The sequence below is a fragment of the Colletotrichum abscissum genome (genome assembly GCF_030869225.1).
Source record: "Colletotrichum abscissum strain IMI 504890 chromosome Unknown Scaffold_12.1, whole genome shotgun sequence".
Taxonomy (NCBI): Eukaryota; Fungi; Ascomycota; class Sordariomycetes; order Glomerellales; family Glomerellaceae; genus Colletotrichum; species Colletotrichum abscissum.
Genome location: NW_026850010.1, coordinates 1,225,925 through 1,241,505, shown reverse-complemented (window position 1 = coordinate 1,241,505; position 15,581 = coordinate 1,225,925). Strand labels below are relative to the sequence as shown.

Genomic DNA, 15,581 nt, shown 5'->3' with positions numbered 1-15,581 from the left:
GGTAAAGACTCAAATCTGCCTCTCGTCTTTCAGGCAACCTCCCCAACGTCTTCATAACTTCCTCAAGACATGTGCCACCGACGGCGTAGACGATAACCCAATACTCGTCCTCTTTTTAGCCAGCTGCAGAGAACCCGATCTGTTGTATCGAGAGCCAACGACTACGGAGTATAGGTGCCATCATTCATCCACCAAGACAATACTCGGCGCTTCCGCTCTCTCAAGTGTTTTTGTATGCCAGCTTTCGTCGGCGACAACAACGTCCCAGGACTTACCTATAGGGGAACAACCAGAGGGAACAACCAGAGACCTTGTCATCATGGAAGAACGACTGGCAGATCAGCGCTCAGACATGTACGACCAGTCTGATGCACAGGGCCCTGAGCTTGTTCAACGTCCACCAGAAGAAGCTAAGCGGTCGCAAAGACATGCCAGCGTCTACGATGCTGTTGCAGGTAAGCATGACCCAAGCCTAGGCCTCTCTATCTGAATTAGTACCAACTCACTACCAGGAAGAATCATATTTGACACCGCATTGAATGCCGCTGTTCAAGATGAGAAGACGCCTCACACCAGCTCCAAACCGCCCAGGCTGACTAGACATCCCATCAACGCTTCCGCGTTAGCCCCGGAGGAGGTTCTGTTCCGTCGCAAGTCAGCACCCGAGCGCTTTGCCGAGTTCGATGTCTACATGGCACATGACCGGAACCTTACAGACGGTGGTCGCACATCCCTGCCGGACTCTGATCTTCTCAAATCCGTACACACCTATGCGAGCTACTTTTATGCTGCCCTTGGCGGCCCAAAGCGCAATCTTTCGTACCAAGTTGGCGCTCGCAATATTGACGAGAGAAGTATGGATGAGTCGGCCTTAATCGCCTTGGGCATTTTGCTCGAAGAGGCTGGCAGAGACGTCTTAGGAAGCAAAGGAGACATGGTCTTCACCGAGGGCCTCCAACTACCCGAGGACAGCAACCCGACGTATCAAGAACCACGCGCCGCGACCAACACGCCAACTTATCCTGTGCTCGGACACGTGAGCCGGGAGACAGCCCATGTCGGTTTCGCTGACGTTGGGTCCTGGAAAAGGGCAACCAAACGACAAAAACTGAGCGATCCCGATAATGCCTAGAACCTCTCTGGATCTCTCACTTTCCGAGATGTTGGTTCCAACACTCCCCGCCAAACCCTTGTCACCGCTCGACTTGCTGGCACTTTTGCACTTGGCGACCGTTGCCAGCAACCCGGAACAAGTATGGATCCTCATTTAGCGATCGGGTGAGCAATCGAGACACGGCAACTCGGCATCTGGTACTTGCGTGCACGGGGACAGTCGTGGACTTGCACAGCCTTGTTCATTGTTTGCTCTTGTAAGAAAGAGTAGCAAATATGTCGGTCACAAGATCCACGGCACGCTCGACATGAATATTCGGGCGTGGTCAGCGACGGCATATCTCAATGATGACCGAATGCAGAAGGCCGTTCCATAATGAAGCACCCATCGAATCAGCCGCCGCTAGACACCCAGTCACTGCCAGGATCTGCCATCTAACCTCTGAACTGTCTCGATCCCACACATGGAGCGCTTGGAACAACCGGCTCATTGACGGATTGGCCCTGACCTCGCAAACGCTCTACGCCCGACAACGCCGCATGTTTTCTCCTTTCGTTTGTTCAAGAGACATAGCAGGCTTATCTTGCCTACCACGGATGAGTGTCCCGCTGTATCTATGTATTTCTCGTGGGTTCCAGTTTCTTTTTTCCGCAACTTTGTATGGAGGAAATACATCGTGGCCAAGTCCGATGAAGTTTGTTGGAACACAGGTTTCGCTTAGCAAGATACCCACCAAGACTCGGAACAGAAACTAAGATTTGTTTGCGATAGACTCTCAGCGCCTGCCATACCCACCAGTTTGCGCGCCAACCGTCTGCTGTCGACCGCTTTGGTACGACATCATCTATGCTCGAGCGAGTTTTGACGAATTGAAGCAGCTGGCGACGCTAGGCGCTATGTAGTCTATTTCTAGGACTAGACGAAAGGCTTTTTTGTCAAGTTTACGAAGCGCAGCAGAAACAAGGGGAGCCGCCCAGGGTCATTCACAATTTGACTCATGTCGGCATAGAAAGTGAAGAGTGCGAGGTCGGGGTGAAAGTCCCATTCAAACCTTGGCAGTCTACATCGATACCAAGTCAGAGCAGGCGATGGAAAATGGCGTCGGCACAATCTCTCCGCCCACCGTCAGCGACCTTTCACCATAGACCGCAGAGCTCATACCTGTAACCAACTGCCGTCGAGATTGAATACATTACACGTCAAGCCTCAGGGGAAAGAAATCTAGACATCGCACAATCCTGACGCTGATGACAACTCTTAATTCTGCAGGTATGGAACATACGTCCGCCCAATGATTCTACCCCTGAGAGCCATTGGTACTCAACTGAGAATCTTATATCACAACGGATCGCAAATCGTACGTCCTCAATGTGAAGCGAGAGACTCCATTTCGGTGATATGGCCGACTCCCCGGCTTTACTGGGGTATGCATACATACTGTTGGCCTTCGGGACAGCTCTCAGTGCATAACCGGCCATCGGTTCACTGAAAGACGACAAGGTGACGAAGTATGAGGACAGCGAATGCTGTAGAATGTCATCCAAACCAAGTTCAGTCGTTACGAAGGCATATGTTCAGGCATGAACAGAACACCGCCCGAGTCTCACAGACGCAGCTTACTAAGCAACACTGTTTGACCGCTTTCGTACACGGTTGGTGCCTCGCTCCGACTTGGGGTCGCATCCGACACACCGGACCGGAATGGAGGCGGGTACGGATCTAGATGTCCGGCTGCCGGTGTGGGGGTCTCATCCGGCAGGTCACCCGATCACCTCACCCGCTCCGGGAGAGCTTCACTGAAGGGTTCAGACTCTATTTTTGCCGCTGATATCGGAATGCGCGATGGGCTCAGCACACATGTTCTGTCAGTTAGCGAGTTCGATTCTAATGCCGGACATGCTTGTGCAAGACCGCACTCATATCAGGCTCACACATTGTCATGTTCGCCAATTTTGAGCAACCTACTTACAATGCCCAATGACACGCATCAGAAGAAATTTTGAGAGCTGATGAGGGCAAGCCCCAGGACCCCCCGACACATAGAAAAGGAAATCTCAATCCAGCTTGGCGTATCGCGACCAGGGCTTTGGTTGAAATCGGAAATCGGAGATCGGCTTGACTCCCTTGCAACACAAGAAAAGTCAGTTCCGTGAGCTCTGTGCCTCTGGCAATCTGGACGATATACACAGTAGAATCTTGCTCTTGCGGTCCACCCACCTCAGCTGTTAGCACTGAGCATGGCCTGCGCTGCAACGTAACAGAACCCCTTTTCGGCGCCCGCTGTGTGTAAACTGGAACACGAAAAATTTGCCTCTGGCGGCGACACTAGGCCGGCGGAGATATTTAGGGGTACACTATCAGAACAAGGCATTGTGCCGTCCGCAATAGAGATGGAAGTCGGAAACGCCGTTCATGGTTGTGGTTGGGCATCGAGATCAACATTCGTCGACCTTGCGACGAAAGTCTGTTCAGCCATGTGCAACCCGCTTTGACCGCTTGACAGTCCTCGCACAGCAGAACCCTTGGGCTGCTTGATGACATTTCCCACCTAGATTTGCAACATTCAGGCATCAGGCTCAACTTGGAGTTTGATCTATCCCTGAGGGCCACGCGATCCGCAAGGGGGCGTATCACAGTTTCGGTGTCGCTCTCGTCATGTGACTGATGATGCAACGGTACACCGATGTTGTAGTTGGCAACACATCGCTTGTGCCAACAACTTTTTCGACCTGCATACGGATACTGCGTGCAATAGCTGTATTAGGCAAAAGTATTCCTCACTCAAGGATTCCCCTAGACCGCGAAGGGCTTTCATGGCGGACTGCGCAAGCTTGAGAGATCTTCGGATATGATAAGCATGAACCGGAGGCGACGCGATCAGACATGGTCGTATTATCCACTAACATGTGTACCGCACCGCTCAGTACTCTTCATCGCTGGTAGCACTGGGGCCACTGTCCCTCGAAGGCTCGAAACACTGCAAAAGGGGCCAGGATTTCGTTGAAGAATATCACGGCAGATCGTTCGCAAAAAAGGATGTACTCTGTTACAGCCAGAAGAGTGCCTATCCCGGTCTAGCGCTAGTATCTCCTTTCCTGCTTGTCTTGACAAATTTCCCCGGCCGTTGGACTTCGTGGTCACCTAATATACGCACGGAGAACGGGGACGATGTCTGTCAGACTGCCAGACCGGCATCTACCGACGAGCTGAAGAAAAAGGAAGCAAAGGAAGAAGCGGAGCACGCCAAAAAAAAAATTAACAACTGTCTGGACCAACGGCCACCGTGTTGCAATATGTCCATGCTCACCGACAGCCCACCGATGGATCCGACGTGCCAACCTCATGTCCAGGATCTCGACGTGACTGGATGGAGCAATCCCCTTCATTATGACGGTGGCTTCGTTTCAGCTTCTGGCTAAGCGACTACTTGATCTTAGTCTCGGGGGATGGAACGGCGGTTCAACCTTCTCGAGCTCTTGGCCCCGGATCTAAATTGGAAATTGTCTCCAGCAACGGAACGCCAGAAGCGTTATTCGACGGGGAACTGATTCGGCCCGGACGCTATGAAAGCTGGACGTACCGAATACACGGCAGTATGTACTCACACAAGTCATTGTCGTTTCCGACAACTGCCTAGAACGTTTTAAGTAACCTTGAGGGCGAAGTTCTATCAACAAAGCACCTGCGCCACGTGGCTTCCAGCTGGTGCGATTTTCTTGACCGACATACGTGTCAGCCGCCTGCGGTAGGAGGCACGTTTATTCCAGGCGCTTGTTTGCAAAGAAGACTGGTTCAGCAAGCAATGCGGCTGCTATTCTAAGACACAACACGCTCCGTTCCCGTTGCGGTGCTTGCCTTCCCGCCTGTGGCGCTGCCTCTGAAATTTCGAATGATATGCGAGGGCCCCCAACGCAGCTCGGGATGATCGACGCAATGCCGGCCGAAAAGCATTGCCACAGCTCAAGTCACAAAGCCTTTTCTAACGACCACGTCTCGAGTCTCTTGACTGGCCAACTCGCACACACGGAACTCGTAAGGAAACTACCGGAGACGCCTGCTAGTTTGACCGGTCAAGACGAACAATGTTGATCCTTGGTCTCGGTGTGACAGTACGAATAATGGCCTGATTAAAGTGCGTGATCGGAAAATGAACCAAGCTCGGACCACTGTCGAATATCTTACACCGCCAACCGAGGTTCCGAATTCTTCAAGAGTCAGGAAAGCGCGTTTTGATTATCAGATTTGAAGGTGTCATTGCCTGTGGGCAGCCTGGTGTGTCAGCTCGTGAGAACACAACGGCCCAAAACCTGAGGGGTTGCTGTTGAAATCCGAAGGCATCTTGATACAAGGTTCGGAGAACAGGTCCTGTGCGCTGCAGACCGAAAGATCCTGAGAAATGACAAAAGCGAGGGGCACCCAGCGGGTCTGCGCTGTTACTCTAATCCTACGGATTGGCTTTCAACCCTCACCTATCCGTCTAATGGAAGTAAATCCTCGCTTTTCAGCCGCAGCTGTGTATACGCATACCGTCGCTTCAGAGTAACTACGAATAAGCTATCGGATATTGCAGGGAACAAGGTCGATTATTTCCCTTACGAGCGAGCGCCCTACGGCTCAGGCAATCTCTCGGGTAGTTTTTGGGCTGAAAGAAAACCTTCTGCGGCAACACATGCTGGCCTCAAAACAGGATTGCCAGAAACCAAACAGTCCATATGACTGGCGCTCCTATGATAACAGTGCAACATATCTGGGCTAGGTGTGCTTTGTACCTCTGACGGCCATCCCACCCCGCCCGTTGCGACCTAAGCCGTAATCGGCACGGCTGTTCTTCTCATCGCCAATGTTCAGATGTCATTTTCGATAGACCGACCGTCAGCACAACGGTAGTATTCTGTGGAACAGTGGAACAGGTTCGTTCTAACGCACCAAGCCGACGCCTGCCGCCGCCCGGAGCATCAAGAGAATGAGGAGTCAAGGACTCAAGAGGCTTGCCGCCTGCGTCTTATCTACAATGCGTTGAATTTTGCGACATGGCCGCCTGGTTCTCTCAGATACCCTAGCAAACCCTGGTAAACCTTCGTCTCCAGTCGGCGGTGCACCAATCTCCGAACCTCCAACATCTCCTCGGGTTGCTCTTTTGGGCCCTTTGGGAAAGCGACCGCACCAGCCAGAATCGGAGAAGGAGCTCATTCGCAATCACCGATACTGATCCAAGCTGCAAGGCTTGCTGCCGAAGGCGATGCCAGCCGGGCATGCACGTCGCCTATGTGTGGCGGCTCCCGCCCAAGTCATCAGCCATTACGAATATCACATCCCCCCCCACCACCCCCCCCCCCCCCCCCCAGCTCATCCACCCCACCCACGCCTCCCGTCCCCACGGCCAAGGGCGCCCGCCGAGGGGCAGGCACCCCGGGCTGGCCCCGCCCCTTTGGGGGGCGGCCCCCCCCCACGGTCTCACCCCATACCAAATTCCCACCCCCCCCCCCCCCCCCCCCCCCCAATGGAGATGAAGAACAATGGCTGTGCGGACTTCGAAGCAGTCACGGCAGGCTAGTTTCGGGTCAGTCAGGAACAGCGGCAGGCGTCGTGGAGGACAAACTTCGGTCGTCAATGCGACTATTGAAGGCGAACCCTGTCGATCCTCCAACTAGATTTGTTCCCCGCATCCCGCGTTCCATGGAAGACAGCCACTTCCTTCGTGGACACGCCTTTGAGTTCCTTAACCGCCCAACGGCTGCCTCGCATTTGGTCGAGCCGCTCTACACTACACTACGGGCAGTTTTGAGACGAGACGAACAGAAGTCTAGCTTCCGTCTTCCCCGGCGCAACTCGCCGACCTGCTATCCCTACAAGGGCACCTTCGCGGATAAGTCTGCCACAGACTTCTGGTGGTTGTGTGCGCCCGTCATGCTGTCTCTGACGACACTGTATCCTTTCTTGCACAATAATGGGAGACATCGACTTCCTGTCTCGAAACCTCATGGTGGGCTTGTGCTCGGACGCTTTGCCCAGGACCCTACCTGTCCGGCGTGCTTGATACGCAGCTCATAATGCCGCCGCGCCGCCCTTCTGCACGGCTTCCTGCAGCTAAGCCCACGGACGTTGAGAGCAAGTCGGCAGGCTTATGCTACAGGGAACAGCCTAGCAATGCAACCTTCGAGTCAAAGTCACCCCATCCCCGATACTGCCCTGTCCGCTACTTGGTGCAGAACGGAATAGCTGCTTCGATGGCTGTCATTGTGCAGCGTCTGCCTATAGCGGTTTCTGGGTAGGCAACAGGTTGAGCCCGAAGATCATTCAGTCACTTTGGGATAGAGGAGCTGAAGCCATACATACAAAGCAAGTGATATTCTCATCGAGGGTAAGGATTTCACAGGATAACATCTGCGCCCCAGAACCTTACTTGGCGATCATGGCAGCCCAAGAGGAAAGTTGTGATACGGTTACAGATCTAGCCAGCACATCTCGCGACGCGACAGTTTACTCACCGTTTCCCGAACGAAACCCCAGGGGCGAGCAGCCGCCTATGCTGCGGCAGTTGCAGCCAGCGCGGAATTGTGCGTAATTCTCTGACGAAATGAGGATTTATGACCTCAAGCTTACTGACATGGCGGGGGTTTGTGGACTAACAACGTTCTGCTGATTAGACTTGGAACCTAATAGGAACCAGCCAATTTGGACGTATAGCCATCGTCGTCAACCACACCGGCCCACTGATGGTCGTCAGCGTCTGCAGATCAAGAACTCTACTCACTACCGCAGGCTACAAAAGGCGGTGACTGATTTGAAAGCAATATTGGCAGGCGACTTTGTCCTTTTGATGGAGTCTCTCAGATACGAGACGAAGCTGGATGTCATCAAACAACGCTGGCGCCTTGTTGGGTGGGTCGTATCGGCTCATATCTTGTGTCACTTGCACGGTCGATTGACATATCAAGACCGTCCAGTCATTCATGGCAGCAAACGGTGTTTATTGGACTTTATGTGAGAAGCCTGGGTGCCGGAAACCTAAATCATTGGCGAAGTGATCTCATCTCGAAGGGCCCGGCTGTGAGGTATTCTGCCCAGCGTTGAGCCCGGGGACTTTGGAGAAGACAAGTGACCAGGCACTGCCAACGGAGCGAACTCCGACATCATTTTACCAGCTCAACCGCCTTTGCCCTTGTTCGCAAGAGAGACGCTCGGCACTTTCAATCTTATTGACCTCGATGAGAGGCCGCAACCGCTGCGAACGCACATTAATCAAGGCATGGGGTACGTTCTATTATATCTGATATCGGCAGCGGCAGAGGAGAAAAAGATATGTACTACTTATTTTTGGGTGTTGCTGAAGACTTCCAGGGAAAGCCTTGTGAGGACCCTGCAACACAGCTGGCAGAGAACGAGTACCTCCTGTTACAGCTGTTTGCCATGAATATCTCGAGGGCACACTTCACTGGCTACTCGGTTGTGCCCCTTTCGGACGTAGCCCCAGGCCATGGGGTCGCATTTATCTCTCAGAGACCACAGTCGGGCATTTATTGAGACGGTTCGAGTGCGACGGGTGCTTCCATGACTCCCGACAACGAAATGGAGATGCCGACAGCCCGCCCAGGGAACAAGCTTGAATACAGTTCATTGGCGCAACGGCGTTGTAAATTGCTTTACACTATCCGTACGACGAGTGGCTAGGCATTGGTGGAGATTTATGGATGTGATAACTTTGTGATCGGGACTGGCAACAATTGCTATGGCTATGACGACGACCTCAGCAATATTTTTGCCAGAGCGGCACACCGCTTGCATGCCACCATGTCCCGTGATACCACTGACGACCGCACGCCTCACTTGTCCAGCCTCGCACGCAGAGTTGTCACGACTTAAAGCGCGCTTGTACTAGAGTCGGCTGCTTTGCGCTGGTCACGTTGACCATACCCCAAATGCCAGTCGCTGGACGAGGTAGGGATCTTCCACAGGATTTTCCTCGGTACCTTGCGCTCGGGCTGGGCTCGGTAGCCTTTGACCCGTTTTCGAAGCTAAGGAGATTTGGAGGCGTGGCTCTTTTCTCTCTCCTCTCATCCCCCCTGCTGGATGACGAGCTTCTCACTAACAAGCAAGATGCGGCAATGAACTTGGAGTAAGTCGGAGGGGGCCGCTCTTTTGCTCGAGGCTGGAGGGTACTAAGCCATGTACTTGCGGACCATATCCGCCGCATCTTATATCAGCACTCGCATCTGTCGCACGCAGCTATCTCGCGTTGGCCGCCGCAGCCCCAAAAAGCCCCCGATGAGCTGTCAATTATCGATAATCCGAGGCTCGTCGATGGGGTTTTCGGCCTCCGACATGTTTTTGGGACAAGCATCCAGGGACAAGGTAGCTGTACCTGCAACTGCATGTCCAAGCTCGAGCCTGAAGTGTTGAACATGACGCACTTGAGCACCGACAATGACAGAAATGTCGTTGTCGTACAGTGACGGATTCGCGCTGTGTAACGATGCGCAAAGGACCTCCGTTCAGAGTAGTAAGCGAGACAATGCACAGTACCTGGACAAGAGGGCAGCATGGTAGCGTGCCTGGCCCACGTTGCCTTACGAAACCTTGTTACAGACGACACGACAAATAACCAATGTTTGGTTCTGTCGATATGGACAGACTTTCGACACACGGCCGATGATTCCACGTGCCTTTGAAGCTCGCCGGTGCTGCCGAGTCCGAATCCGGGACGGACTTGAGGCGATTATCACTTGCCGAGCACGCAAAATGGTCCCTTGGCGCTGTTGCCCTCCCATTCGAATTATGTCGAGGTTGAAGGGGTTTGACAAGAGAACCAGTCAACTCGAGATGGAGCAATCGCCATCTTCACAAGTCTTGACAAGCTCTCAGCCAGACAAGCAATGGATCCTGCTGCAAGGAGTTACACCACCCACAAGTGACAGCCAACAAACTCCGAGACACTTTCCTCTGTTTTCTGGAAGTTACAGGGCAGCATTCGATGCTCATTGGAAGTCCTCACAAACTACAAAACCGTAGAGGTGGGAAGAGGGGGGACCACCGCGACTTGAGGGTGGGGGAGAAGAAAGAAAATTTCAAACCGTTCTGGGGTCAAAACCCACTAACCAGCTCCACAGCGATGGGTTCCTCTTTGCCGAATTGCAGACGACTCACGGCGCGTATTGAAGACTTGAGGCCCCACGATCTGCTCAAGTTGAAAGTCGGTGCGCTCGAGTGGTTCCTCAGGAGTCGAATGGTTCGGAGAGACCAAGATCATGTTGCAGAGCCGATGAGCATTGATGTGGAACATGAGCTGCCCGACAATGGTCTGCTCTTCCGTGTACTGTGTATACCAGAGGTCAGCCATGAATCGCAGACTGATGTATCGAGTACGAGCCGGCGCATTCGAGGTGTGCCGCATGTTGCGCCTCAACCGCCAGGCAAAGCGGTATCGAGTACGCGGACCTTCGGCGCGGACTGTCGGCCAGCGATCCACCCCTCCAAAAGAAAGTGAGGGGCTGACAGTACTTGAAAGCTACCTGGTTCTCTCACTGCGACGTCACCGCACCACGAGTACACTTGTGTGTCGCTTGTCGGGGCCACCGCTGCCGCCCAGGTGACTTGAAGTCTTGACCGTCCCGGCCGACAGGAGCGGCCTTTCTACTGCGCCCCGCAAGGGAAGAGCTCCAACAGCTCCATCGACCCCGTTGCGAAGGCCGCCATTGTCCAGAAGAGGCTTGAAGTGTTGCGACGAGACCTAAGACGTGCAAGACTAGGACCAAGAATCAGAATCAGAATCAAACAGCCAGCTGGTCAGCAGACCAAGAGCAAACATCGCGCCCCTAGTGGGTAGCAGAACAAGAGCACCCATGAGCGTGATGGAAGACATTCTTGGTACATATCAACGGACGGAATCACGTACGGATACACGAGCATGTCGACGATGATAGGCGGCGATACCCGTATCCGTACAGCACGCTTTTGGACTTCAACTCTGTTGGCCAACTCTACCGTACTCTCGCCAACCTTCGGCTGGCACTCATCACACACATACCGTACACACACTTTCTTCAAAGTTTGGCCTCTCCGTCACCGCCGACATCAGGATAGGGCGGGCAATCCGCAGGCAAGACTGCTTCTGTCAGTCTGTCTCGGGCCCCTCACCTCCATTTCGGCAGCTAACCACGACTGACGGGCAGCATTCATCCTTGCTCCCTTACTTCCTCTCAAGCGGGCATCAGCGAGCAAATGGACTTTGCCCACCACCCTCAGCTCTACTGGCTCTTCCGCTCGTGAGTGACTTCGGTAGTGGTTAACCTAACCTCTCCCCTCCATCCCTCCATCCTCGAGCAAGGAAAAAAAAAAAGGCATCACAGACCACCACTCGCACCAACAAACAACAAGCAAATCTGGACAAGCTGGTGTCATCTTTTGCTTTCCACACACCCCCTGTCCCTCGCCCGCCTGCCGAGGACCCCTCCCATCCCATCTCATCCCACATCTCCAAAAAGCTGCTCAGACCGACATCAAGGCTCAGTCACCCCAGTCGAGCGCGAGCAAGGCAGGTCCCTCGGCGCTCCGAGTCTTTCCAGGCACCCTCCGTGCTTCCCAGGTACCGGTCCCTTGGACCACGGCGTCGGAGCGAGTTTTCTGCTCTAAGACGGTTCACCGTCTCTGCGAATGAATCGTTACTACTGGGCAGCAGTTCGACATACAGTATCCGTATCCCACACTATCAAAAGATGCTTGCCAACAACTAGCCGGCTTGGCTCTGGTTTGACTTTGGCGAGTCGCATACTTTCGTCCGTCCTGCGGCAACATTGCGCCCACCACACCATGTTTCTCTCTCTTGACATTCGTCAGTCACAGTGACGGAGGCCAGCTCCGATCTCCAGCCCTTCTGTTCCGGCCTTTTCCGCCTTGACTTTGACGTAGTCAGCAAACGAACGGGCCTTTTCGTCCATGCATTTGGGTTTTATATCGCCGATGGGGAACGTTATTCGTCAGATTTAGGGTCAACCCCAGACCTGGGGGGACGGGCGAGCGAGCGAGCGAGAAATGAAGAGAGATAATGAGAGAGGTTGAAAGAGAGCGACGAAGAAAGGGAGAGTAAAAAAAAAAGAGGCTTTTTGCACTCCCCCTGGTACTCTTCGCCTCGCGCCCGCCACCAAGGAAGGGCCCTGTGTACGACATTCAAGCCGCTAAAATAACGTCGACGCTTGTTTCTCTTCACGACTCACGTCGAATCGCTTGAGGATGGCAAAGTGTTGGGAAGAATTGCCCGCCACGTCCGCCACGCCCGCCACGAACAGCCTCGTCCAATCCAACCGTGGCCCAGTCTAGCGGTCGGCACCCGCGAAGCACCAAAGATAGTATCTTGCGCGCAGCAGCAGCATCGGCATGGCAGCAAGCAGCACAGCAAAGCAAAGTACAGCACAGCGCAGCGGTCAAGTGACGAGTCGAGGCGGCGCACTGCGAACGGATACTACTTGACTGCTTGGGCGAGTTGGAGCATGGATTGCATGTCGCTGCTCCGCACTCGTTTTGTTTGCCTGCCCATCCCGTTCCTTCGCATAGCATCGCATCGCACGCCCGCGGGTTTCCAAACCGAAAGAAAACCTAATAATACAGCAGACCCTTCTTTTGCAAGGACCTGCCATCTTGCTATCACACCGCAACCATACGTCAGCTCACCGTACATTACACCGGCCAGCTGGCCCCTCGTGGACCACCAGCGACGTAATGATCAAGACAAGACAAGAGGGGGACCAGAGCCCCAGAAAAAGCGGAACTTGGACATTCCTTTGCACGGCCGTTGCTGAAAAGCAAATTTCCTTCTCGAATCCCGTGACCACTTTTCCCCAGTTGTCTGGCACTCTGGCATGGAGTATGATCCAGAATGCGCCGGTCCATGACTCCATGAGCACCCGTCCGATTCGGAGAGAATGGTAAAAAACTAGGAGAGAGAAAGAGAGAGCATGAAAATGGTCTCGTCTCTGAGGTTCGGTTATCCATGAGTCTTTCGCGCGCCGGGCCCCCTCCCCCCCTTTGCTCCCGACAGCATCTCCGTGCGGCGCGTCCCGTCCGGAACTGGCAGTGTGCCTTGGAAAGCCGACGAGAACTGGTGCTGCATCGGATCCAAACAAGCTTGGGAAGTGGTGTCGGGAATGGGAATGGGAATGGCATTGGGGAATGCCTTGAGTCGGTCTGCTAGCCGGGCACTACCCATCCCTGACAGTCGCCAACTTGTCGCTACCGCAGTATCCGTACGACTAGCCCTGACTGCTGCGCAAGTGTAGGCATTCTGTTCGTGTGCGCGTGGTTGATGTGGGAGAAGAGAGTTTCTAGCTACTATGCTTAGCACCGCATATCCGCCGCCCAGGTACGCAGTGCAGTTTCTCAGCAAGCGACCAAACGACCGAGCAAGCCATCGGCAACACAAGAACAGATTCCCAGGCTGTTGGAAGACTTCCTAAGACAAGCATACCGACTGGGGCATACGTGCTTCAACCCAAACGGTACTCTTCGCGGCACAGTACACGAGGAGTACCATACCTCTGTCTGTACATGCGCGTGTATATGAGGATTTACCTGTACGTAGGCTGTGGGAGGAAGCAGATCAAGTCGGGCCAGCAGCAGCTTCACACGCAAGACACGCGCTTGCTCCAACCCCCCATGTCACTAGGAACGCACGCACGCACGCACTTCCACCCTCTTTCACGTCCATTTCCAGGGCGGCGCGCGTGGGAGAAACGGCGGAGGCTGTCGATGGGGGGATGTTAAGGACACGCCCCTCCTTTCGTCTTCATTTTTCCCACACCGCGCAAAGCAAAGCTCCAAGAACGACTACTACGATGAGGACCACGACGTGCTGCGGAGTAATCGGTACCTACTTGTAGACGGTAGAGGGAAAAGTAATGGAGACACACACGCCCACACCCCCCCTCGTTCGCTCACGAAGATCCCTCGTCCTAGCTCGACCCCCCCAATCCTAGACTTATCCAGATAGTGTAAAGTCGCCGCGCTGCTGCTGCGGTTTTTTTCTTTCTTTTTTTTTTTTTTTTTTTTTAACCCTTTTATCCCCCCTTCTCGTCCCTCCTAACCCACCCTTGCTATTTTTCATAGACCCCCCCTTGGCCCTGCTAGCTTTCTGAGACTTTTCGACTTGGCAGGGTCGATTGGATTTCCCAGGTGGTCCTCTCTGTCTCTCTCTCTCTCCCACTCTCTTTTCTCCGGAGGAAGAGTCCAAGACTGATGGACTTGTCGCGAAAGTAATTCCCTGCCTTGTCTCTCTCAGTCACTCTCACCCCTGTCACCACCGCATCCCACACACATCCAGGAGCTTGAGATACTTTCAGATACCACATCGCGTACCCCTCGGCCAAGCTCCAGAGCTCCAAGAAGCATAGAGGACCAAAGAGAAGGGTAGGTACTTGCATACGGGTAGTCAACAAGAGTCAGACCAGGCCACCAAAAGCAGACCGCCTTGGGACGGGTGGTGCCCGTTTTCTGCCTTTGCCTCCAACTTTTCCTCTCGCACCCTACATCCGAGTCTACACACCCAACCCGCCATCGTACATTAGAGTAAAGGATACCTACTCCGTCGAGCAAGCGTACCGAGTACCTCGTGCCGACACCTCCACTTCGTGCGTGTACCTTGTAGCCGTGGCGCTCGTCTACTCTCTGCGCGGGAGCAAGGTATATGGCGACCGGGACATCATCATCCATCCGTCTCGCCGCCGCTTGAGAATTTGACGTTTTTCTCGACCTTCTTTTTCTTCCCTCCTCTACGCGCAAGTCAACAGTCGGAGAGAAAGAGAGAGAGAGATCCCCCTCCCCACCTCGCTCACACCGTCACCCCCGTCAAACCTCCAAGGCAGCGCAACCCGAAGAAAGAGGAGAGAGAGAGAGCAAAAATAGCGGAAGCTCCATCTCTGCCCAACGCGCTGATCCCCGCCCCCTTCGAGTTCCAAGCCGACCCTTTGGGCATCCGGGCGCATTCGCAGAGTGGGAAAATCCCATTTCCCAAGTTTCAAGAACCACACAGCCGGGAACACTTCAAACCGCTCACCACATCGGGTTCCCAAAGTCGAGTAGGAAGACTTCTCGAGCCGACTCGAATCGAGCTTCCCGTCCCTCGCCGCGCGCCGCCGCCGCCGCGCCTCCTCTTCCGCCCTTCCACTCCCAGCAGACTCCTAGTCCCTACCCTACTACTACGGATACCTTCCTTGGTCCTTGGTCCTTGACACCCAAGATAGGTTCTACAGATACATCCCCAGGTCTACGGATACGAACACCTCGACTCCCAACGACTTAGATCCCCGACATTGGGTTGCCAAGTACCTCTTCCTCCTCCTACCTGACCACACTACTCCTCACCCTCACCCTCCTCTACTTGGTACTATCCGTACCTCTCCGACTTTCACACCGACCTACCCTTCTTGTGCGTACTTCGTACACTTACGTTGCACTTCTCCGTACCGGTATACCGTGGACC

The 15,581-nt window shown here is 54.0% G+C and overlaps 5 protein-coding genes across 5 annotated transcripts, besides 1 other annotated feature; 3 read left to right on the top strand and 2 right to left on the bottom strand.

Moving 5' to 3' along the window:
• Positions 1-319: 319 nt before the first annotated feature.
• On the top strand, positions 320-1,132 carry CABS01_06145 (uncharacterized protein; the record flags this gene model as incomplete). Its single annotated transcript, XM_060539511.1, has 2 exons — positions 320-455; positions 513-1,132. The coding sequence occupies 2 exons, from the start codon at positions 320-322 to the stop codon at positions 1,130-1,132; spliced, it is 756 nt and encodes a 251-aa protein (XP_060404906.1).
• Positions 1,133-1,458: 326 nt separating this feature from the next.
• On the top strand, positions 1,459-1,987 carry CABS01_06144 (uncharacterized protein; the record flags this gene model as incomplete). Its single annotated transcript, XM_060539510.1, has 2 exons — positions 1,459-1,824; positions 1,886-1,987. The coding sequence occupies 2 exons, from the start codon at positions 1,459-1,461 to the stop codon at positions 1,985-1,987; spliced, it is 468 nt and encodes a 155-aa protein (XP_060404905.1).
• Positions 1,988-7,164: 5,177 nt separating this feature from the next.
• On the top strand, positions 7,165-7,893 carry CABS01_06143 (uncharacterized protein; the record flags this gene model as incomplete). The annotated part of the gene is made up of 3 exons (XM_060539509.1): positions 7,165-7,382; positions 7,625-7,674; positions 7,778-7,893. The coding sequence occupies 3 exons, from the start codon at positions 7,165-7,167 to the stop codon at positions 7,891-7,893; spliced, it is 384 nt and encodes a 127-aa protein (XP_060404904.1).
• Positions 7,894-10,205: 2,312 nt separating this feature from the next.
• Positions 10,206-11,186, bottom strand: CABS01_06142 (uncharacterized protein; the record flags this gene model as incomplete). Its single annotated transcript, XM_060539508.1, has 3 exons — positions 10,206-10,427; positions 10,653-10,841; positions 11,139-11,186. 3 exons carry the CDS (start codon positions 11,184-11,186, stop codon positions 10,206-10,208), a joined length of 459 nt encoding a protein of 152 aa, XP_060404903.1.
• A 1,383-nt stretch (positions 11,187-12,569) lies between these two features.
• Positions 12,570-12,644: a sequence feature (Short protein (CABS01_06141, KAK1518607.1) was converted to a misc_feature.).
• Positions 12,645-14,226: 1,582 nt separating this feature from the next.
• On the bottom strand, positions 14,227-14,523 carry CABS01_06140 (uncharacterized protein; the record flags this gene model as incomplete). The annotated part of the gene is made up of 1 exon (XM_060539507.1): positions 14,227-14,523. One exon carries the CDS (start codon positions 14,521-14,523, stop codon positions 14,227-14,229), a length of 297 nt encoding a protein of 98 aa, XP_060404902.1.
• Between the last annotated feature and the right edge of the window lie 1,058 nt (positions 14,524-15,581).